Consider the following 23,970-nt stretch of genomic DNA (forward strand, 5'->3'; position numbering starts at 1 on the left):
ACTGCTACAGTAGTTGCCTTTGAAACAAAATACAGAGTAAATTCAGTTCACACACCAAACAAATCAGCACAAACTATCTGTTAGACACCCTTCTAAGGCACTGCCTTCCTGGAACAAATTATTCTAATTGGGGATAGAGGCAAACAAATGAATAGGACATCAGATGTTCGGAAAAAGATAAAGCAGAGTAGAGTTGGCAGAGTACTGGTGAGGAGAAGGAGGTGCTTGCTATCTTATGTGAAAGTGGTTACAGAACCTCTCTCTGATAAAGTGACGTTTGGGCAGAAACCTAAAGGAAGTGGGGTATGCAGAAGACTGTTTCAGGAAAAGGGGCGCCTGGGTGGCTTAGTCCGTGAAGCGACTGACTTTTTTTTTTTTTAATGTTTGTTTATTTCTGAGAAAGAGACATACAGAGTGCAAGTGGGGGAGGGGCAGAGAGAGAGGGAGACACAGAAATGAAGCAGGCTCAAGGCTGTGAGGTGTCAGCACACAGCCCGACACAGGGCTCGAACTCATGAACAAGATCATGACTGAGCCAAAGTCAAATGCTCAACCCACTGAACTACCCAGGTGCTGCAAGCACCCCCTCTTTATTTCGGCTCGGGTCCTGATCTCACAAACTGTGCACTAACAGCACGGAGCCTGCTTAGGATTCTCTCTGCCTGTTTCTGCCCACCCCACTGGAGTGCATGCATGTGCATATGTGCTCTCTCAAAATAAATAAAAAATTTAAAAAACAAATACACCGTTTCAGTAAGGGTAAGAGCAAATGCAAAAGCCCTGAGGCAGAAAGGTGCAGAGGATTTGAGGAACTGTAAGACCACCAGATGTGGCTGGGGCAGAGCATGCCATGAGATGAGTCTAGACAGGATGATCAGAAGGGCACCCCATGTACATCAATGCCAGAACTGAGGCTTTAATTCAAAGCCTCAAAATGCAAAATGATTGGAGAGTTTTCAGGAGAAAACTAAAATGATCTGCTCTACATTTTAAATAAAGTGATCATATAATTTATCATTTAAACAAGGACACTTTGTGAGTGAACAAGAGTGCTATTAGTAGTCACTTCAGGACAACAGACATTAATAAGGCCTTAATTTTAAAAGGCTTCTGTGCAGGGGCGCTTGGGTGGCTCAGTCAGTTAAGCGTCTGACTTCAGCTCAGGTCGTGATCTCATAGTGAGTTCAAGCCCCATGCTGAACTCTGAGCTGACAGCTCGGAGACTGGAACCTTCTTCTGATTCTGTGTCCCTCTCTTTCTCTCTGTCCCTCCCATGCTTGTGCATGTGCATTCTCTCTCTCTCTTCCCTCTCTCACTCAAAAATAAACATTTAACAATAAATAAATAAAAGGCTTCTGTGCAGAGCCAGTTTGAAGAGGTTCTTCTAGCCAAATCTGGTACAATTTAATCAAAATATATAATGGTAGTAAAAGATTATAACATTGAATAAAGTAAAAATCTCTGAGGCTACATTGTTAAAAATAAATCAATAAGAAAGGAAAGTTCCTTCTTACAGTAAACAGCCAACTAATAAATGTAGAAGGAAAGACATAATTAGAAAGTCATCATTTGGGCCGCCTAGGTGGCTTAGTTGGTTAAGCGTCTTGACTTCAGCTCAGGTTGTGATCTCAAGGTTCATGGGTTCGAGCCCCACATCCGGCTCTGTGCTGACAGAGAGGAGCCTGCTTGGAATTCTCTCCCTCTTTCTTTCTCTCTGCCCCTCCCCTGTCACATGGTCTCTGTCTTAAGTTAAAAATTAAAACCATCATTTAGCAATCATCATAAAGAAAACTGATAAGGGCAAAAATCATCTATAAATACTAAAATTGGTTGGTGAAAGTTTGAAAGTAATAGGATATTTACATAGTGTCAAAATATCTCCCCTACAAGATACTAATTACAAAAGGCAAAGTGATAAATTTATAATGTTTTAAACTGACATACACCACCTTAACAAAGTGGTCAAAATTAACACTGCCAGTAATAGGACCAAATCAATGGCATGTGCATCCTAATGTGATACACAGAGAACTCAGCATCCCGCTTAGGCAGTACCACCCAAAGCACATAACCTGCATCTACCTTGAGCAAGTATGAATCAGACAAACCCAAAATGAGGGACAGTCTACAAAATAACTGACCAGTACCTATCAAACTGTTAAGGTCATAAAAATACAAAGACTCAGGAACTGTTCTAGATTAAAGGAGATAAAAGATATGACAACTGAATCAATACATGATCTTGGATATTTTTCTGCTATAAAGGACACTATTAGGACAACCGGCAAAATCTGAATAAAGACCACAGATTAGATCATATATGGTGTTGTGTGCTGAGTTCCTAATTTTGATCACTACACCATAGTATATAAGAGAATTTCATGTTTTTCTTTCCTACACCCCCCCCCAGAAGTCCATGTTTAAAAAAAAAAAATACACACTGAAGTATTTAGGTGTTAAGGGACACTGCAGCTGCAACTTAAGTAGTTCAAATAAAAAAAGTAATTCTAGGTGTTGGAGAGGAGAGGGAGGGAGGAAGAGAAAACAAATACAGCAAAATGTTAGCATTTGCGTAATCTTGGTGAAGGCTATTTACAAATTCTTTGCACTGTTTTGGCAAATCTTCTGCCAAGTCTGAAATTATTATTATTTTTTATGAACAGAATACACAAAGACTTCTAAGTTTCTGTGTGGAGAACAGGCTATGGGGGTGATGAGTGCAGAGTTGGAAGCAGGGCTGGACCAATTAAAAGGCTACTATAGATTAAGGGCAGAGGTCATGAAAGACAGCACAGTAGGAAGCTCCAGGAATTGGGCCCTCCACCGAAATAACTATTGAGTCGGCACAAAATGCTTGAAGCAACTATTTTGGAACTCTGGAATCTAGTCAAACACTTGCAGCAAACAAGGGAATGCTTGATGAAGAAAGAGGCTGGTACATTTTAGTGAATTTCAGCATTTGGCACACCATCTACCTTCCCCTAGCTCCCAGTCCCATGGCAGGCAGCTGTGGGGACAGTAGCCTGGGATCCTGTCGCAGGCTGCTGGTGTCAGGGTAGGCAATAGGGACCTTGTCCTCCAAAAATCAGTATTACATGTTCTGATTACTGCTTTTGATTGCTGAAGAGCTGGCACACAGGCTGGCCGTTGTTTCAACCACCATGGCTGAGGTGGCTTCCTTAGCTGAGTCAGACAAGGGGATTTAAAGAAACAGAATATTCTTTTTTCCCCCTTTATTCTTATTAGATCCAAACATTTAAGAAAATTTGTGTCAAGTTACTGGCTTACCATTGAGATCATAGAAGAGACTTCAGTGCCCATAAAAAATAAGGAATGTATTCTTTACAAAAACACTTTGGGAAAGTCACTGAACAAATAGACAACTTTAGCTTTAATCAAGTAACAACAGCAATCTCTAGGGAGGGAGCAGAATCTGATTTCCAGAGCTACCATATTACAATACTCAAAATGTCCAGTTCTAAACAAAAAATTACAGCCACCCAGGGGTGGCTCAGTTAAGCATCCAACTTCGGCTCAGGTCATGATCTCACAGTTCGTGGGTTTGAGCCCCGCGTCAGGCTCTGTGCTGACAGCTAGCTCAGAGCCTGGAGCCTATTTCAGATTCTGTATCTCCCTCTCTCTCTGACCCTCCCCTGCTCATGCTGTCTCTCTCTTTCTCTCTCTCAGAAATAAATAAAAATTTAAAAAAATTTTTTAAACTTTCCAAATCAACGATACACATGAATCTAGACATTCAAGGAGCTCAACAAACTTCAAAAGGATAAATTCAAAGACAGCCACAGCGAGGTACATGATATTCAGACTGTTAAAAAACAGAATCTTCAAAGCACCAGAAAGCAACTCATCACATTATAAGGAAAACTCAATGAAATTAATAGCCAATATCTCATCAGAAACCATGGAGGCCAGAGGCAGTGGGATGATATATGTAAAGTGCTAAAAGTAAAAACTATCAACCGAGAATTCTAAGATGAAGGAAAAATTAAAAATGTTTCTCAAAAGAAGCTAAGGAAGTTCATTGCTAATAAACCCACCCTACAAGAAATGCTAAAGGTAATCCGTCAGCCTGGAATGAAAGAACACTAGATGGCAACTCACAGTCATATGAAGAAATAAAGATCCTTACACAGATCACACAGGTAAATATAAAAGCTAGCATACTGTATTTTTGGTATGTAACCTCTTCTTTTTGTTTCCTAGGTGATTTAAAAGATGAACGCATAGGGGCGCCTGGATGGCTCAGTAGGTAGAGCATGCAACTCTTGATCTTGGGGTTGTAAGTTTGAGACCCACATTGAGTGGAGAGCTTACCTTAAAATATTTTTAAGAAAGACAAATGCATAAAATAATTATAAATCTATGGTAAGAAGAACACAATGCCTAAGTATGTAATTTGTGACAATAACAACATAAAGAATGGAAAGAGATATGGACAGGAACAGAGTTCACGTGTGCTCTTTTAAAATCGTGATATAACTGACGTATAACATTACACTGGTTTCAGGTGTACAACATAATGATTTGATATAGATACTGCAAAACAATCATAAGGAGTCTAGTGAGGCTAAGTTGGTATCAATTCAAATTAGATTGTTATATACTTAGGATATTAACTGTAATCCCCGTGGTAACCAGTAAGAAAATAACTTGTAAAATATACCCAAAATAAAGGAAATAAAGAAGGAATTAAAATGGTACATTAGAAAAAATCAAACACAAAAGAAGACATATTGGAGTAACTGGGGAACAAAAGAATATGACATATAGAAAACAAATAGCACAATGGCAGAAATTAGTTCTTCACTATCAGTAAACACTTCAAGTACAAATGTATTAACTCACCAATTAAAGACACAGGTGGGCAGAAAAGATTTTTTTTCTTGTGGTCAACATGTGACCAACCACATGTTGCTTATAGAAGACTCATTTCAGATACAACACACAAATAGGTTAAAAGTGAAAGAATGAAAGAGGATATTCCATGCAACTAGTAACCAAAAGAGAGCTGAAGTGACTAGTCAAATATCAAACCAGGGGCGCCTGGGTGGCTCAGTTGGTTCAGTGTCCGACTCTTGATTTCTGCTTGGTCATGGTCTCACAGTTCATAAGATCAAGCCCCACGTTGGGCCCTGTGCTGACAGCAGGGAGCCTGCTTGGGATTCTCTCTCTCCTCTCTGGCCCTCCCCATCTCTCCCTCTCTCTCTCAAAATAAATGGATAAACATTTTTTAAAAAATATATCAAACAGGGGCACCTGGGTGGCTCAGCTGGTTAAACATCTGACTTTGGCTCGGGTCATGTTCTCATAGTTCATGAGTTTGAGCACTGCGATGAGCCCTGTGCTGACAGCTCAGAGCCTGGAGCCTGCTTGAGATGCTGTGTCTTCCTCTCTCTCTGCCTTTCCCGGGCTCATACTCTGTCTCTCTCTCTCTCAAAAATAAACATGAATAATTTTTTTAAATTATATTTTTATAATATATATCTAATTTTATAATATATCTAATATATTTTATATATATATTATATGTATATATGTATATACACATATATATATAATATATATAACAAGATAGATCCTAAGTCAAAAGTTGTTACAAGAGGGGTGTCTGGGTGGCTCATTCAGTTAACCAACCCACTCATGCTTTCGGCTCAGGTCATTATCTCAGGGTCATGAGATGGAGCCCCACATCAGGCTCCACACTGGGCATGGAGTCTGCTTAAGATTCTCTCTCTCCCTCTCCATCTGCCTCTCCCTAACTTGTGCGTGCTCCTTCACTTGCGTGCTCTCTCTCTCTCAAAATAAGTAATAAATATATAAACTGTCCATTAAAAAAAAAGTTGTGGAGCGCCTGATGGCTCAGTCAGTTAAGCATCCAACTTCAGCTAAGGTCATGATCTTGCGGTTCTTGAGTTCAAGCTCCCCTTTAGGTTCTGTGCTAACAGCTCAGAGCCTAGAGCCTGATTCAGATTCTGTGTCTCCCTCTCTCTCTGACTCTCCCTGCCCTCAAAAATAAACATTAAAATAAAGTTTAAGTTCTTACAAGAGACAAAGGACTTTAATATTGATTAAAAAGAAAACTTATCAAGAAGGCAGAATTATAAACATGTACACACCACCAAATAACAAAGCCCTCAAATACAAGAAGCAAACGCTGACAGAACCGGGTAGAACTTGACACTTCCACCACAATGGTTAGAGACTACAATACCCCCACTCTAAGTAATGAGTAGGACATCTGACAGAAGATCAATAAGGAAACAGAGAACTTGAACATTATAAACTAGACCTAACAGACATACACAGAACACTTCACCCAACAACAGGAGAATATATATTCTTCTCAAGCACACATAAAACATTCTCCAGGATAGACCACATGTTTGGCCATAAACCAATTCTCAATAACCTTTTAAAAAATCAAAATCATACCAGCTATTTTCTCTGACCACAGTGGAATGAATCTAGGGATCAATAAAAGGAAAACTGTAAAATGCGCAAATATGTGCAAATTAAGCAACACACTCTCAAACAATCAATGAGTGAAAGAAAAAAAAAATCACTAGGGAAATCAGAAAATACTGATGAACTACAAATTAAAACACTATATATCCGAACTTACAGGACACAGTGAAAGTAGTACTTGGGGAAATTCATGGCTATAAATGCCTATATAAAAAGGAAGAAAGACTTCAATCAGATAATCTAACTTACATCTTAAGGAACTCAAAAAATTAAAAAATAAAGAAGCAAACTAAATCCAAAACCAGCAGAAATAAGGAAATAATAAAGATGATTACGGGAAAATGAAGTAGAGGATGAAAAAATAGTAGCAAAGCCACAAAACCAAAAGTCAGTTCTTTTAAAAAGATCAACAAAACTGATAAACTTTTAGCTAGACCGTCCAGGAAAAAAGAGAAGAGACAAATAAATACATCAGAAATAAAAAATGGGCTATTACAACCAACTTTATAGAAATAAAATTATAAGAGAACACTATGAACAATTTTACACCAAAAATTAAGATAATTTAGATACCAAAAAAAAAAAAAAGTTCTAGAAACAAAGCATCAAAATTGACTCAAGAACAAATAACAAATTTCAAAAGACTTATAACAAGAGACTGGATCAGTAATCAGAATTCTTTCAACAAAGAAAACCCTAGAACCAGATGCCTTCATTGGCGAGTTCTAGTAAACATTTAAAAAATTAACACCAATCTTGCTCAAACTCTTCCAAAAACAGAGGAGAGAACCCTTTCTAACACTCTACAAGGCCAGCATTAACCTGATACCATGGCCGGACAAAAGTCCTACATAGAGCTCCTGGGTGGCTCAGTTGGTTAAGCATCTGACTTCTGCTCAGGTCATGATCTTGCAGTCTGTGAGTTTGAGCCCCACATGGGGCTCTGTGCTGACAGCTCAGAGTCTGGAGACTGCTTCAGATTCTGTGTCTCCCTCTCTCTCTGCCCCTATCCCGCTCACACTCTCTCTCAAAAATAATAAATAAGCATTTTAAAAATGTTAAAAACAAATACCCCAGGAAAAGAACACTACCCCTTATGAATAAAGACACAAAAATCCTCCTTGTACTAGCAAACTGAATCCAACAGCACATTAAAATGATTATACACTATAAGCAAGTAGGATTCTTCCCAGAAATACAAGGGTATTTTACCTTTGTAATCAATATAACATACCACATGATCATCTCAACAGACACAGAAAAGGCAATGGACAGAATTTAGCACCCTGTCAAAAACACTCAGCAAAACCTTGAAGACATTATGCTAAGTGAAAGAAGGCAGTCACATAAGGACAAATTTTTATGATTTGACTTACATGAAATTCCTAGAGTAGTCAAATTCATAGAGACAGAAAGTAAAATGGTGGTTGCCAGGAACTAGACGAGTTAGTGACTAATGGGTAGAGTTTCTGTTTGGGAAAATAAAAATATTCTGGAGAGGGATGATGGTAATATTTGCACAACAATGTGAATGTACCTAATGCCACTAAACTGTACACTTAAAAATAGCTAAAATGTTGGGGCACCTGGGTGGCTCAGTCGATTAAATGTCTAACTTCAGCTCAGGTCATGATCTCACAGTTCGTGGATTCGAGCCCTGACTGGGCTCTGTGCTGACAGCTAAGGGCCTGGAGCCTGCTTTGGATTGTTGTGTCTCCCTTTCTCTCTGTCCCTCCCCCACTTATGCTCTGTCTCTCAAAAATAAATGTTAAAAATTTTTTTAGAAATAGCTAAAACGATACATTTTATGTGTATTTTATGACAATAATACACACAGATACACACATGGACATATTCAGACAGCAAACTAGGGATAGAAATAAACTTCCTCAACATTAAAAAGGCATTTATGAAAAATTCAAAGCTCAATGATGAAAAACTGAAAGCTTTCCTTCTAAAATCAGGAATAAGATAAGGATGCCCACTTTCACTACTATTCAACATTATACTGGAAGTCCTCGCAAGAACAATGAAGCAAAAAAAAGAAATAAAAGGCATATGAATAGGAAAATAAAAAGTGAAGCTATATCTATTTGCAGATGACATGATTCTACATATAGAAAATTCCATAGGATCCAGGAAATACTACCAAAGCTAAAAAATGAGTTCAACAAAGTTCAGGACATGAGATCAACATAAAAAAAATCAGTTGTTTCTACATACCAGCAATAAACTATCCAAAGAGGAAATTAAGAAAACAATTTCACGTATAATAGTATCCAAAAGAATAAAATACATAGGAATAAATTTAACCAATGATATGAAAGACTTGTACAGATCTTCCTAGACTTACAATGGGGTAACATCCCAATAAACCCACCCTAAGTTGAAAACACTGTCAGTCAAAAATGTATTTACTACATCTAACCCAACAAACATCAAAGCTTAGCCCGGCCTACTAACTTAAATGTACTCAGAACACTTACATTAACCTACAGATGGGTAAAATCATCTAACACAAAGCATATTTTATACTATAGTGCTGAATGTCATGTAAAAATGGAATGGCTGTATGGATATTGTACAGTTATAAGCATACCATCTGCAACCCTCATGATCACCTGGCTGACTGGGAGCTGTGGCTCACGGCCACTGCCCAGCACCATGAAAAAGTATTGGACTTCATATCACCAGCCCAGGTAAGTTCAAAATTATAAGTACAGTCTCTACTGAATGTGTGTCACTTTTGCACCATAGTAAAGTTAAAAAATCATAAGTTGAACCATCATAAGTTGGGGACCGTATGTCTGCTGATTGGGTGTCTGGCTGGCTCAATTGGTGAAGCATATAACTCTTGATCTTGGGGTTGTAAGTTTGAGCCCCACACTGGGTATAAAGATTATTTAAAAATAAAATCTTTAAAAAAGAAAAAAAAAAGGACTTGAATAGACACTTCACCAAAGAAGATGGACAAATGGCCAGCAAGTACATGAAAAGACGTTCAACTTCCTGGTCATTAAGGAATAGCAAAACACGATCACAACGACATATTACTTTACACTCATCAGGATGGGTTTAATTAAAATAACAACAAAAAAACAGGGCACCTGGGTGGCTCAGTCAGCTGACCATCCGACTTCAGCTCATGATCTCACAGCTTGTGAGTTCAAGCCCCACGAAGCCCCACATCAGGCTCTCTGCTGACAACTCAGAGCCTGGAGTTTGCTTTGAATTCTGTAGCTCCTTTCTCTCTCTGCCCCTCCCCCATCTCTCTTTCTTAAAAATAAATAAAAACACTTAAAAAGTAACAACGAAAAGAAAACAAAAAGTAAGAAGTACTAATAAGAGTGTAAAGAAATAGGAACCCTCATACATTGCTGCTAGAACATAAAGCGGGTCAGCTGTTGTATAAAACAGTTTGACAGTTGTTGAAAAAGTTTCGTACATACTATACACTTACCAGAATGGCCAAAATCGGAAACATGGACAACACCAAAAACTGACAAGGATGTGGAGCAAAAGGAACTCTCACTAATTTCTAGTGAGAATGCAAAATGGTACAGCCACTTTGGAAGACAGTTTGGCAGTTTCTTAACAAAACTAAATATATTCTTACCATATAATCCCAAATTGCATTCTCTGTATTTACCCAAAGGTGTTGAAAACTAGCTCTACACCAAAACCTACACATGGATGCTTACAATAGCTTTATTCATAATTGTCAAAACTTGGAAGGACTCAAGATGTCCTCCAGCAGGTGAATGAATAAACCGTGGTATATCCAGACAATACAATATTATTGAGCACTAAAAAGAAATGAGCTATCAAGCTATGAAAAGATATAGAGGAATATGAAATGCATATTTCTAAGTGAAAGAAGCCTACTTTGAAAAAACAACATATTGTACGATTCCAATTTTATGACATTCTAGAAAGGCAAGACTGGAAACAGTAAAAAAAAAAATCAGTGGTTGTCAAGGGTTGGGGTGGAGGAAGGAATAGGCAGAACACAGAGAACTTTCAAACCAGTGAAAATCATCTGTATGATACTCTATGATGGATATGTGTTGTTCTATATTGGTTCAAAATCACAGAATGTGTACCAGCAAGAGTGACTTCTAAGGTAAACTATGGACTTTGGGTGATTATGGTGTGTCAATGTGGGTTCATCAATGTAGGTACAGAGTGTGTACCACTCTGATAAATGATGTGGATAAAAGGGGAGGCTTGCATGTATGGAGGCAAGGGGATATATGGGAAATTTCTGTACCTTCCTCTCAGTATTTTTTTTTAATGTTTTTTATTTATTTTTGAGAGTCAGAGAGAGACAGTGCGAGCAGGGGAGGGTCAGAGAGAGAGGGAGACACAGAATCCAAAACAGGCTCCAGGCTCCGAGCTAGCTGTCAGCCCAGAGCTTGACGCAGGGCTCAAACCCACGGATCGTGAGATCATGACCTGAGCCAAAGTTGGACGCTTAACCGACTGAACCACCCAGGCACCCCTCCTCTCAGTATTCTGTGAGCCTAAATTGCTCTAAAAACTCGAAAGAAAAGAAAAGAAAAGAAAGAAAGAAAGAAAGAAAGAAAGAGAAAGAAAGAAAGAAAGAAAGAAAGAGAAAGAAAGAAAGAAAGAAAGAAAGAGAAAGAAAGAAAGAAAGAAAGAAAGAGAAAGAAAGAAAGAAAGAAAGAAAGAGAAAGAAAGAAAGAAAGAAAGAAAGAGAAAGAAAGAAAGAAAGAAAGAAAGAGAAAGAAAGAAAGAAAGAAAGAAAGAGAAAGAAAGAAAGAAAGAAAGAAAGAGAAAGAAAGAAAGAAAGAAAGAAAGAGAAAGAAAGAAAGAAAGAAAGAAAGAGAAAGAAAGAAAGAAAGAAAGAAAGAAAAGAAAGAAAGAAAAGGAAGGAAGGAAGGAAGGAAGGAAGGAAGGAAGAAAAGCTAAGCATAGAATTACCATATGAGCCAGCAATTCCAGGCCTAGATATATATACCCAAGAGAAACAGAAACATATGTCTAGTACAGCATGGGCACTATAGTTAATAATACTGTAATGCTGATTTGAAAACTGCTAAGAGAGTAGCTCTTAAAAGTTCTCATAAGAAAAAGAAAATGTTTGGGGCGCCTGGGTGGCTCAGTCAGTTAAGTGTCTGGCTTCAGCTCAGGTCATGATCTCACAGTTGGTGAGTTCAAGCCCCATGCTGGGCTCTGTGCTGACAGCTCAGAGCCTGGAGTCAGCTTGAAATTCTGTGTCTTCCTCTCTCTGCTCCTCCCACTACTAGTGCTCTGTCTCTGTCTCTCAAAAATAAACTGTTCAAAAAAGAAAAAAAAGAATAAGTTTTGTAACTGCACAGTGAACGATGTTAACTAGACATCGTAGTGATCATTTTGCAATATACACAAATATCTGACCATTATGTTGTACACCTTAAACTAACAAAATGTTACATAGCAATTATACCTCAATTAAAAGAAATCTACACAGAAAAAATAGAAATCTACACAGAAACTTGTATACAAATGTTTATAAACATTTCAGGTCGGGGCGCCCAGATGGCTCAGTCAGTTAAGTGTCTAACTTCGGCTCACATCATGATCTCACAGCTTGGGTCATGAGTTCAAGCCATGTCAGGCTCGTGCTGACAGCTCAGAGCCTAGAGCCTGCTTCAGATTCTTTGTCTCCCTCTTTCTGCCCCTCCCCTGCTCACTCGCTGTCTCGGTCTCTCAAAAATAAATAAACATTAAAAAAAAAAACATTTTGGGGCACCTGGGTGGCTCAGTCAGTTAAGCATCTGACTTTGGCTCAGGTCATGATCTCAGGTTCGTTGGGTTCAAGCCCTGCATCTGGCTCTGTGCTGACAGCTCAGAGCCTGGAGCTTGCTTCAGATCTGTGTCTCCCTCTCTCTCTGCTCCTTCCCTACTTGCTCTCTCAAAAATTAATTTTAAAAAATTAAATACATAAAGAAAAAATTTTTTAAAAACATTTCATGGTCATCTCCTTTATAAACATAATGATGCATGAGCATTATTCATAATAGTCCAAGGTGGAAACAACCCTTATGGTCTACCAATTGATGATTGGATAAACAAGCTGTGTTATACACATAGAAAGGGTTATTCAGCCACAAAAAGGAATGAAATACTGAAGTACCGATACATGCTACAATGTGAATGGACCCTGAAAACATGATGCTAAGTGAAAGAAGCCAGACACAAAAGGACACGTTATACGTTTCCATTTATATGAAATATCCAGAATAGGTAAATCCATAGACTGCAGACAGGGAGGGGAAAATGGGGAGCAATTCTTTTGGACTGATGAAGTGGTGATCGCACAACACTGTGAATATACTAAATAACACTGAATTGTTCACTTTAAAATGGTTAATTTTATAGGATGTGAATTCTACCTCAACTTAAAAAAAAACGAAAGACATAACATTCTTTTCAATCTACAAAATTTAATCCTCTTTCCTTTTTTTTTTTTTATAACAGCACTATTGTGACACAATTCCTATACCATACAGTTCACCCATCTAGAGTATACAGTTCAGTTGTCTTTAGTCACAGAATTGGGCAACTACCACAATTTATTTGTATGTATGTATGTATGATTTATGTACTTAATCTCCACACCCAACATGGGGCTCGAACCCCAAGAATGAATTACATGCTTTACCGACTGAACCAGGCAGACGGCCCTGACCACAATTTTAGAACACTTTTATCAATTCCCACCCCCACCCCCCAAAAAAAACCCAGTACCATTAGCAGTCACTCCCCCTGACTCCTTTCCCCAAGCTCTAGCCAACCACTACTCTACCTTCTGTCTCTATAGATTTGCCAATTCTGGACATTTCATAGATGTGGAATCATATATTGTGTGCTTTTGTGACTAGCTCCTTTCACTTATCATTTTTTCAGGGAATTTCCTTTAACAATAAAGTCTGTGCCAAGTATTAAAATGTAAGGGAAAAAATAAGAATACTATTTAGAAAGAGAACATCACTGAAAACAATGGCAGATCAAGTCCAAAACAGAAATCCAGTTAAGATGAATCTTTATAAAATATAAATCAATAGACTTGAAGTGAAACCATTATAAAAATGCAGCAGAAAATAAGCAAATTAGGGTAAAATGAATACACTAGAAAATAAATTTTACAAAACAAATAGCTTGTCAAAGAGAACATTTTCCCTAATAAAGGTGTTGGAAAACTGATTAGGAGGATTAATTATAGGGAAAAACACAAAGAGCAAAGAACATGATCTTTGTATATAAAGACTCCTCCAGTCAGTGTTTCTCAAAAATGTGGTGACTACCTGCATCAAAATCATCTAAGAACTTGTTTAAAGAATCAGAGTTCGGGCCTGTGCCCCAGAAAAATCACTGAAGGTGAGGCCCTGAGAACTATTTTTAAATAAGTACTCCAGAGGACTCTCATAAACACCAAAGTCTGAGAACTAATATCTAATTAACACAAACTAATGCAAATGATTAAATGTGTATCAGAGTCCAGAGAAGAGTGACAAGAGCAAAATGCAGGAAAAAGAGGAAGGTGGGGAAAAAAAATACTTGAAATTTTGGCACACTGTGCTCTACGGAAAACAGAAAGTGATGTTTGAAAATTCTTGTAGAATTGATGTTAGAAAAAAATTCTAAATGTGTGAATTTGCAAACCATTCTACAACTACCACTGTAGACCACTTGGGGTACAACACAGGAAAGTGGTTCTAGTAGTTCTAAATGCAAGGTTATGTGCTACAGAAAACACGTAACAGATGCACAGAATGTTTGCTGATGATGTTAACTATTCTTACAACAAGAACAGTCATACTTAATCATCTCTATCTTCTAACCATCTAGACAAAACCAAACATTTTGCTGTGGTAGTCTTTACGTGAATAACAGCATGAACTGTCAAATAGGATGTCAGATGCTGTCATGTAAGCTCAGGGTTGGGGAATTTACTTTCAGACCAAGTTAATCTCTATTTTTAAGGCCAGACTTATGTAAACAAGGACAGACAAAACTAGAGTTAAATTTCCTCACACCTAAGACCATTGCATGATAACACTTAAATTTCCCTGAAAATCACTAAAGTGTGCATACAGGATAGCCTTTATTATTCTAACTGTAAGCTACGATTCCCGAAGATGAAGTACTAAGTTCTAACTCATTATTTTACTTCATTGAGAAAAATCCATTTTGGGTTAGCAGAGATAAAGACAAGAAGTTTATATTATGTAACTCTTAAAGGATCTCACGATCAGAACACAAAATTTGTCCACTTTCCCCGTAAAAAACATTTCTCCTATAAGCTCAAACTGTGAAGTTCTGAGGTCTCTTCTGACTCACTTGTTTAGATTGAGCCTTAGAATGCATTTGGAAACACAATTACATTCTATCTAACCCTGAAGTGCACATGTTTCAATATTTCCAGACCTGATTCTTGTACATCTCATAAATGAAAGAAACAAACTATACTGGGGGAATGAAGTAACTAATGCATGCAAATAAATTACATGGGAGGTTTTGCTACTTTCATAGCAGATTTTTACTTATGATCAATATTTGACTTGATACACTAAGATCTAGAAGTATCTAAAAGTTCTCTGATATTTTTTCTTTTCATGGCTTATGTTTCAAAAGGCAGACATTCTAGAATTAATCCTTAAAGCAAGCTAAGGTACAGATGTGTGGGCTCCTTCACCAAGGTCTCACTTTTCCTTCCAAGAAGCAGTCAACCAATATTCATCGATAAGCCCCAGCTCCCAATTCCCCAGATGTGACCCCTTCACAAACCTCCAGCCCAACCTAACCACATACACGCTATAGGTCCCCAATCTCTCCCACAGGCACGACGGCCTCTCAACATTCATTTGGTTCCTGGCCAAGGGCCATTCTTGCTTCTTCCACTGATCCTGCACAGATCTGACACTGCCTACAATCTCTTCTTCTATTCCTTCCCCAGTAGTCACGACTCAAAGCGACAAAGAAAAAAGTCAATTTTCCCTAACCGCAGACAGCTTTTTTTAAACTCTAAATACCTGCCCCCTCCCCCCTCCAACCTTATTCCCTCCCCTGCTTTTGTTATTCAAAAGGTGCAGGGTCTGGGAAAAATCTCACTCACCTCATGCTATAGGCACCAGCACCCAGTTCCTGGCCGATCCCGGACAGACTAGCATCAAAGTCCTGCACCAGCCCAGATTCAATCACTTCATCGGCCAGAGGCAGCTTCAGAGCCCAGGCCATGCTGGCTCCTTCCTTGCCCCGGGAGACACCGTTTCTTGTACAAAGGCAAGTAGTGGGATTCTACCCAATGGGGGCAAGACTGTGGAAAACTCCAAACCAGGACCTCCCACGCCGTCCCCACCGGCCACCCGCAAGCCCGAACCGCACTGCCCGCACAACTAATCTGCCGTTCCCTCGGCTCCTAGCTCCTGCCTCGACTTTCAAAATCCCTCCCACCCAGCTCTTCGGAGCCGTGCAAGGCCCCCTGTGCTTTAGCTATTACAGATTCTCCCGAGGCAGCTCTAGACTCCCGCACTCCCACTGCTTGGGCTCTCCCCTTGAGCTCGTGGTGGTCACTCGCTGACCCTCAAACAGGCCAGCAGCAGCGACCCACTGCCTGCCCGACGCTCCCACGGCGCTCTCGCACCTTTCTCCCCCGTCCCCTCCTCCTGGAAGCCCCCCTCCCTCCCGGGACCCGCTCTCCCTTTCCCCTCCAGGCCTCGCTTCCGGTCAGTCCCAAGATCACTTCCGGTCACCCCTTCTCAACCCCGCAGCTCTTGGAACCAAATCCAGGCCTCCGCCGAGCCGACCTCCCGCCCTCTGCAGTCCCACACAGCCCCGGAACATGGACAGGGAAAGTCCAGCACCGGCAGGAAACCTAGACTCGCCAGGGTCCTCCACCGCCCGCCGCCCCAGCGCCAACCAATCATGGCGCCCTCTTCCTTTGTGGGTCCGCCGAACGTGACGTCACCCTGCCGGCCGCCAATGAGAAAGAGAGTTCGCGGGCTTCGGCAGTGATGATAGGCTGGCTGCGAGGCGGCCCCCCGCCCCCAGAAATGGGCTGGGCGGTCTGGGAGAGGACCCCGCGTGCGTCAGGTGTCTACTGTTTAAATGGCTCTTTCTGAGGCTACCTGAATCCTTCCTAGCGCGGTGTACCCAGTCGACCCTCTAAGGCGTGGGTGAAGTCTTCCCTCTAGACTTAGTGAACTCACTCCTACCCCTGGGGGACACTGGACCGTTTTCCCAGAGCTCCCTGTAGGGGCTCCTTTGCTCCTGGAATGCTCTGTCTCCTTAAACTCACCTCTCCGAAGGTCAAGAAGCGGCTTATGCTCATCTTCCGCATTCTCCCTGATGCGCTTGAACAGGAAAGCGTGAGATAGGTGAAAGTTGTAGTTTTTAAAAGGTCGTGATCTGAAGATCACGATTTGGGTTGGCGTTTTCACTTAATAGTTTGGTGACTTTTCCAATAATCCCTTATCTCGCTGAGATTTAGTTTACTCATTTGAAAAGCAAGGATATCCATCCCTGCTCCACCTTCCTCCTATGAGGATCAAATAATAATGCCCATTGTTTATCAAGCATCACCTATATACCAGGAACTTTATTACATTATTAGTAATCCTCAAAACAATCTTACAATTAGAATTATAATTAGAATTAATTATATTATTAATTATATAATAATAATATATTAATTATTATTAATTAATTATAATTACAATTAGAATTATAATTCTAAAGCTAAGTATTTATGACCCTCATTTCACTAGTAAGGAAAGAAGGCTATGGGGCTAAATTGTCCACAGCTGAATTACCACTTCAGAGCTGATTCCAAAGTCCGATGAGAATTTTCACTATAAAACATTGCCTATATGTGAAAGTATTGGTTCTGTTGTTGGATTCCATTATTCAACTTTTTACAGTTTGTCCTGAATTGCCTATATTTGCCTTTTTCACTAGACTGTGATTTCCTAAATAATAGAAATCTTTCTCAGGCTTGTGTTCTACGTATCTCCTAGTATAGTTTCTGCATTCAATAGGACTTTTTAAAAATGCTTACTGAGGGGTGGCTAGCTGGCTCAGTCATGATCTCATGCTTCGTGAGTTTGAGCCCCACATGTGGCTAGCACCAACCGTGCAGAGCCTGCTTGAGATTCTCTTTCTCCCTCTCTTTGCCCCTCCTACTCCCTCACTCTCTCTCAAAATAAAAAAACTTTAAAAATAAATAAATAGGGGCACCTGGGTGGCTCAGTTGGTTAAGCGTCCAACTTTGGCTCAGGTCATGATCTCGTGGGTTTGAGCCTTGCATCTGAGCTGTACTGACAGCTCAGAGCCTGGAGCCTGCTTTGGATTCTGTGTCTCCCTCTCTCTCTGCCCCTTCCCTGCTCATTCTCTCTCTCTCTCTGTCTCTCAAATAAACATTAATTTTAAAAAATAAATTTAAATAAATTAACATTAATTTTAAAATTAAAATTAAAAATGCTTATTGAATTAAGAAAGGAATGAAATAAAGGAAAGAGGTTGACATGAAGTTGAAAAGATGCCCCCAGTTTCAATCACAAGATCCTCTCTTTGAGGGCTCTAGGCTTACCCATCTTCCTACCTTGGTTCATCCCTGGGATATTCAATATCTCTTCAAGGCATCTCTTCTTCCCTTGATCTAGTTGTATCTCAAAACATGTGCCTGTGAGTAAAGCAACTGGTCCTGGGCTCAGAAACCAAAGAGATGCCATAATCAAAATCCTTTGTAAACAAACATTAGATCCATCATATTTTTACATGCCTTTTAGGTGGAATCATGCCTCCTTGAATAACAGCTCCATCACTACATGCATAATCTGGGCAAGTAACTTCAAATCTCTGATGTAATAATGAGAGGCTCATATTTAGTGAGCCTTTCCTAAATGCCAACACCGACTAGGTGCTTTATGTATATAATCTCATTTAATTCTCACATCACTCCTGTAAGAAAGGTACCATTATTAGATTCATTTCATAGCTAAAGAAACTGAGGCTCAGAAAAATTGACTTGTCCGGGGTCACTCAGCTTGTGAGTGGTAAAGCCAGACTGATCTGACAGCCTGAACATGTAATCATCACACCAATCTGCCCCTGTGGGTGGTTTTAACCTAAAAAAAAAGATCTACTTCCTACCTAGTCTTCTTTTCAGAGATAAATTGTGAAGCTTGTGGAGGTGAGAATATAAATTTTCAAAAATTGCACACATGAAGATATCTTGGATGAAGCATTTTTAAAATTCAATTTATTTATCTTGAGAGAGAGAGGAGGAAGAGGGGCAGAGAGAGAGAGAGAGAGAGAGAGAATTCCAAGTAGACTCTGCACTGCCAGCACAGAGCCTGGTGTGGGACTCAAACTCACAAACTATGAGATCATGACCTGAGCTGAAATCAAGAGTCAGACACTTAACTGACTAAGCCAACAAGGTACCCTGAGGCATTTTTTTAATAGGCAGAAAAAAAGGAGCACCTGGCTGGGCTCAGTTGGTAGAGCATGTGACTCTTGATCTCGGGGTTGTGGGTTCAAGCCCTACATTGGGTGTGGAGAGTACTTAAAAATAAAATCTTAGGGGTGCCTGGGTGGCTCAGTCAGTTGAATGGCAACTCTTGATTTCTGCCCGGGTCACCATCTCACAGTTCGTGAGTTCAAGCCCCATGTCTGGCTCTGTGCTGACCACTCGAAGCCTGCTTGGGATTCTCTGTCTCCCTTTCTCTCTGCCCCTCTCCTGCTCATGCTCTGTCTCTCTCTTCCGAAACTAAAAAATAAACATTTTTAAAAATAAAATCTTAAAAACATGCATAAAAATAGCGCAAAGTGAATAAATTTAAAATAAAACAAGGAACATTCATATTAAATGTTTGGAAGAGATCATTGCCATATCCAGGAATCTCATAAAGCCCTGTCCTCTGGAAAATATTTAGAAAAAGACAGACATGTCCTCAGAAATGTTTAAGCTTAAGTTTAAATTCCCAACCAAAATAAAGATTTCATAAAGTTCCTCCTTGCCATTAATTAATTCTAAAATAAACTGGGTAAGATGAAAAGTAATTCCTAAGCCTTGGCCCCTCCCAGTTGGAACGCAAATCAGCCTTGAGATTTATGTCTGTGAGTCCAGATCCCTCTGTTGGGGAAAAGATTTTACTGACGGTTTACCCCTGGAATTCTGTGCCTGGGGGAAATGGACTTTTTCATTTCTCTCCCTTTCCCAATGTAATGAGGAGTGAAACTGGAGTGCCAGGACTAGAAACAGGGATTCCGGGAACAGCTCTGGAAACTCTGCTTCCAAGAACAGATCACCAGGGGTTCCCCCTAGAAATCCAGCCTTGCCTATCAGTAAACCAGAGTTTGTATGCATAAATTCATCCCACAACACAAATCACGGCTCTTATTAGAAATAATAAATATGACTAACTAGAAATACCTGGGGCACAGAGTTCCAAATTCAGTATGCTGGACCATTTGGGTGGAGTTAAGGCTTATCTGCAAAAGGTTCATTTTCCTAGATTAGCTCCTGAAACAGACACTGTTTAGATGGAACTGAAGGGGTTCAGAACGAGCCTCCCTAAAATGTGCTGCTTTGGCATCTGGATTGCTTTAAGCTGAAGTCAATTGAGGCCCGAAAGACTCAGGAAGAGCTTTTATTTTGCTTTGAACTGCCTAGAGTAATTTAGACAGAGTGCCTAGTCCAGGAAGAGAACTATCATCAGAGATAACTGCAGAGACTATGAGCTAGGTATGGTAGCCATGGGAAGCTCAACAGGGCCTGTTCGTTCAGATTCCTTTTTGGCTCCACCGTCCCTGCATGTGATGGCAAACACTTACCAATCACTTGCTTTTCCCAGCTTCCTGTAAATCATCTTCCTCTGCTTTGAAGTCTCAGACCTCTACCCCCATCCTCATAGCTCTGGAGACCATATAAGCCTCAATTGCCTGACCACCTGTGGGTCTCATATTCTTACGGGCCTTCTGTACGTATGTAATTAGATTTCTTTTTCTCCTATTACTGTATTTTATGTCAATTTAATTAATAGACCCAGCAAAAGAACCTAAAAGGGTAAAGGAAAAGTTCTTTCTCCTCTATAGAACACAGCAGAGCTTACCCTGGATGGTAAAAACATGCAGAAATCCTACTAAAATGATCAGGACAGAAAAGCAATTCCCAAGTCCCATCCTGTATAGCATAAGGTTAAGCACACAGGCATTAGAGACAGCCTACCTGGGTTCAAGACTTGGTTCTGCAGTTCACAAACAAAGCCACCCCAAGTAGATTCCTCATCTTTGCACTTCAATTCCTTACCTATAAAATGGGTAGAGGGGCACCTGGGTGGCTCAGTTGGTTAAGCCTCCAACTTTGGTTCAGGTCGTGACCTCACAGTTTGTAAGTTTGAGTCCTGCATTAGGCTCTGCGCTGATAGCTCAGAGTCTGGAGCCTGCTTTGGCTTCTGTGTCTCCCTCTCGCTCTCTGCCCCTCCCCTGCTTGTGCGTGTGTGTGTGCGTGTATGTATGTGTGTGTGCAAGCGCGCGTACTCTCCTTTTCAAAAATAAATAAATAAAAATTTTAAAAATTAAGTAAAATTGGTATAATAGTAGTTACTACTTTACAGAATTATGGTGAGAATTAACTGACATAATGCATGTTAAGTACTTAGAAGAGTACCTAGCACATAGTGATCAGTAAGGGTTAAATATTATCATGACTGATAGAAAGGGGCCTGTAGCACCTGTCCTGTGTCTCAAGACAATCAATTCTCTCAGAGGCTTGAGGGCTCAAGCTTCTGGATCAGCACTTATCCATCCCCTAGTCTGCCTTTCTCATTCATTTACTGAAGTCAGAGTAACTATTGCTGGGTTCCCCAGTCAATTGTTGGGCATCTTCCTTTAGATGCAGGAAGAAACCATTATTCAGGCAGGCTTTTTTGGGGGACTGGTCACCTAGGTTTAACTCTTCACATCTTCTGACATCCACCCAGACAAGCCTGTGAGCTCCAGTCTGGCTTCTTTGAAGGACTCTGTAGTAGAGAGAAAAAGAAATCAAAAGCTTTCACAACTATGCAGTTCCAAACAACTTCAGGTTGCCTTTGCCTCTAATCTGTAATCCAGAAACCAGCTCACGTCTCTCCAGTCCATAAAAGACCAGTTCTCCCTTCCCAGCAGTCCTCAGCACAGTGGACATCTGCAATATGATGATTTATAAGAAATGTATATGTACACATATATATAAATGACCAAAATATATTTCTCATATATATTTAGTTTTCACCCACAGTTCCTGGCTCACAGCTTCTAAAACCCTTGGAATTTCCTGAGCAATAGGGCTATGGAAGCATCTTTTGTGATGTTTGGTCTGTCTTCAGTTCCTGAAAATGCTTCAGAGCCATGAAGGTAAAATGGGTGTCATGTTGTTCATAACAACCTCCTTTCCGCCACAACTGGGTTTGTTAACAAAGGTGGCTTGGGGCGCCGGGGTGGCTCAGTCAGTTAAGTGCCTGACTTCAGCTCAGGTCATGATCTTGCAGTTCATGAGTTCGAGCCCTGTGTCCACATCTGTGTTGACAGCTCAGAGCCTGGAGCTCGCTTCGGATTCTGTGTATCCCTCCTTCTCTCGGCCCCTCTCCTGCTCACACACTGTCTCTTTCTCTTTTGAAGATAAATAAACATTAAAAAAATAAAAAATAACAAAGGTGGCTTTGGGCAAGCACTTAAGGATGGGGGCTGGTTTCCAGGGTAACTAACCATGAATAGTGGGTTGGAACTTTCAGTCCCACTTCCTGATTTCAGGGAAAGGGAGAGGGGCTACAGTTTGAATCAATCACCAATGGCCAATGAGTTCATCAACCATGTCTATGTAATGAAGCCTCCATAAAAACCCCAAAGGAGGGAGTTCAGAGCTTCCAGGTTGGGGAACAGAACTGTCCCATGTGCCACCGTGCCAGGGTCCCAAGCTCCATGAACACAGAAGCTCCTTTGTTCAGGGCATCATCATGTGTATCTCTTCACAGGGCTGTTGATCTGTATCTTTTAATAACCTTTGTAATATATCCTATTCTAGTGATAAATGGGTTTCCCTGAGTTCTGTGAGCCATTCTAGTAAATTAATTGAACTCAAAGAGAGGGTCAAGGGAACCTCTAATTTATAGCCAGTTGGTCAGAAGTGTAGGTAACAACCTATACTCAGCAGTTGGCATCCTGAGTTGGAAGGGGGTTGTTGGAGCCTCCAGATTATAGCTGGTCAATCAGAAGCACAGGTAACAGCCTGGGCTTCTGATGGTGTCTGAAGTGGACGGTGGTCTTGTGGGACTGAGCCTTTTACCTGTGGAATCTGATGCTATCTTCAGGTTGATGAATTCTTGAGTTGAATTCTTGGCTACCTTGTTGGTGTCCGAGATTGCTTGTTGGTGTGGGGAAGCCTCTACACACACATCAGAACTGGGTCCAGGAATCTCAAAGAACATCCCGGGAATAGAAACTGCGGTCCCTCTGCAAACCCACCCCTCTTCCTTTCAGGCTGTCCCGGGTCAGCTGTAAGGAACCACATTCAACTGGTTTAAGCCAGAGATATCAGCTTCCACTGACTGTTTTGGAGGTAGCTGGTGGGAGCTGCCTTTCCCCAGTCAAGGCCAGTTGCTGGCTAGATTCCATTCACTCCCCCATATCACAGTCTAAACCCTGCATGGCTAAGCAGAATCCTCTGTACCTGCTTGCTCCCAGTTGCATGAAGTCAGGGACTTATCTCATTATTTTCTTGAAGGAGAGGGCAGGAAATGCATTCAGTCGTCTATCTGACATTTATCAAGCACCTCTTGTGTGCCCCTGACCCGGATACTGAGGAATCCCAGCCTAATGTGGACAGCTAATATTAGGGTTAGGAGATCTATGCAGAGGTAGGTGCCGGCTTCTATGTGACTTTCCTGCCACATCATTTCAGAAGTGTTGTAAAGCTTCTCCAATCCCTAAGCCTCACATCAGAATATTGGACACCTATTGTCCCTTGGGTGGAGGTGGGTGGTAGAGCAGGATCTAGAATCCTGCACAGTGCCTGGCTCTGGGGTGTTAACTGGGTGGAATGAAAGGTGATGCCTTGCTGTCACCAGTTTAGATTATGGCACCCAGACCCTATTAATACCAGGTAGGTGGGAGGGCTGCAGGGGTGCATGGCATGAAGCCAGCTCCTAGGAGGTAGACAGGTAGAGAGAGGGGCCCTTATTGCAGCCATCCTCTCCCTGCTCTAAGCTCAAGTGGCAGGCCTGCCCCTAACATTTGCAGGCCCAAAGAACAGCACAAATGAAGATCCACTTACCATATAGCTAAATTTGTATAAAGTACAAGCTAATTGTGGATGATCTAGCCTTCTATCACGATAAGCCTGGAAGGCCAGGTTTGAATTTAGACTTGTAGCACTCCTTGAAGTTCTGTACCAGAATGTTCCCCAGTCTTGGTCCCCAGCCTACTGCCTGCCTTCTCTCCCCC

At 40.7% G+C, this 23,970-nt stretch overlaps 1 protein-coding gene across 4 annotated transcripts in view; it reads right to left on the reverse strand.

Moving 5' to 3' along the window:
• The window catches only part of TFCP2 (transcription factor CP2), a 47,494-nt gene extending 31,363 nt beyond the window's left edge, over positions 1-16,131 (reverse strand). For all 4 annotated transcript variants that reach the window (XM_077753402.1, XM_077753401.1, XM_077753400.1 and 1 more), the window contains exon 1: positions 15,605-16,131. In XM_077753402.1, coding sequence (XP_077609528.1) covers positions 15,605-15,726 — 122 coding nt within the window. In that variant the 5' untranslated portion in view covers positions 15,727-16,131. The remainder of the gene's footprint in view (positions 1-15,604) is intronic.
• Positions 16,132-23,970: the final 7,839 nt, after the last annotated feature.

The sequence above is a fragment of the Crocuta crocuta genome, unplaced genomic scaffold (assembly GCF_008692635.1).
Source record: "Crocuta crocuta isolate KB4526 unplaced genomic scaffold, BGI_CrCroc_1.0 scaffold30, whole genome shotgun sequence".
NCBI classification, from domain to species: Eukaryota; Metazoa; Chordata; class Mammalia; order Carnivora; family Hyaenidae; genus Crocuta; species Crocuta crocuta.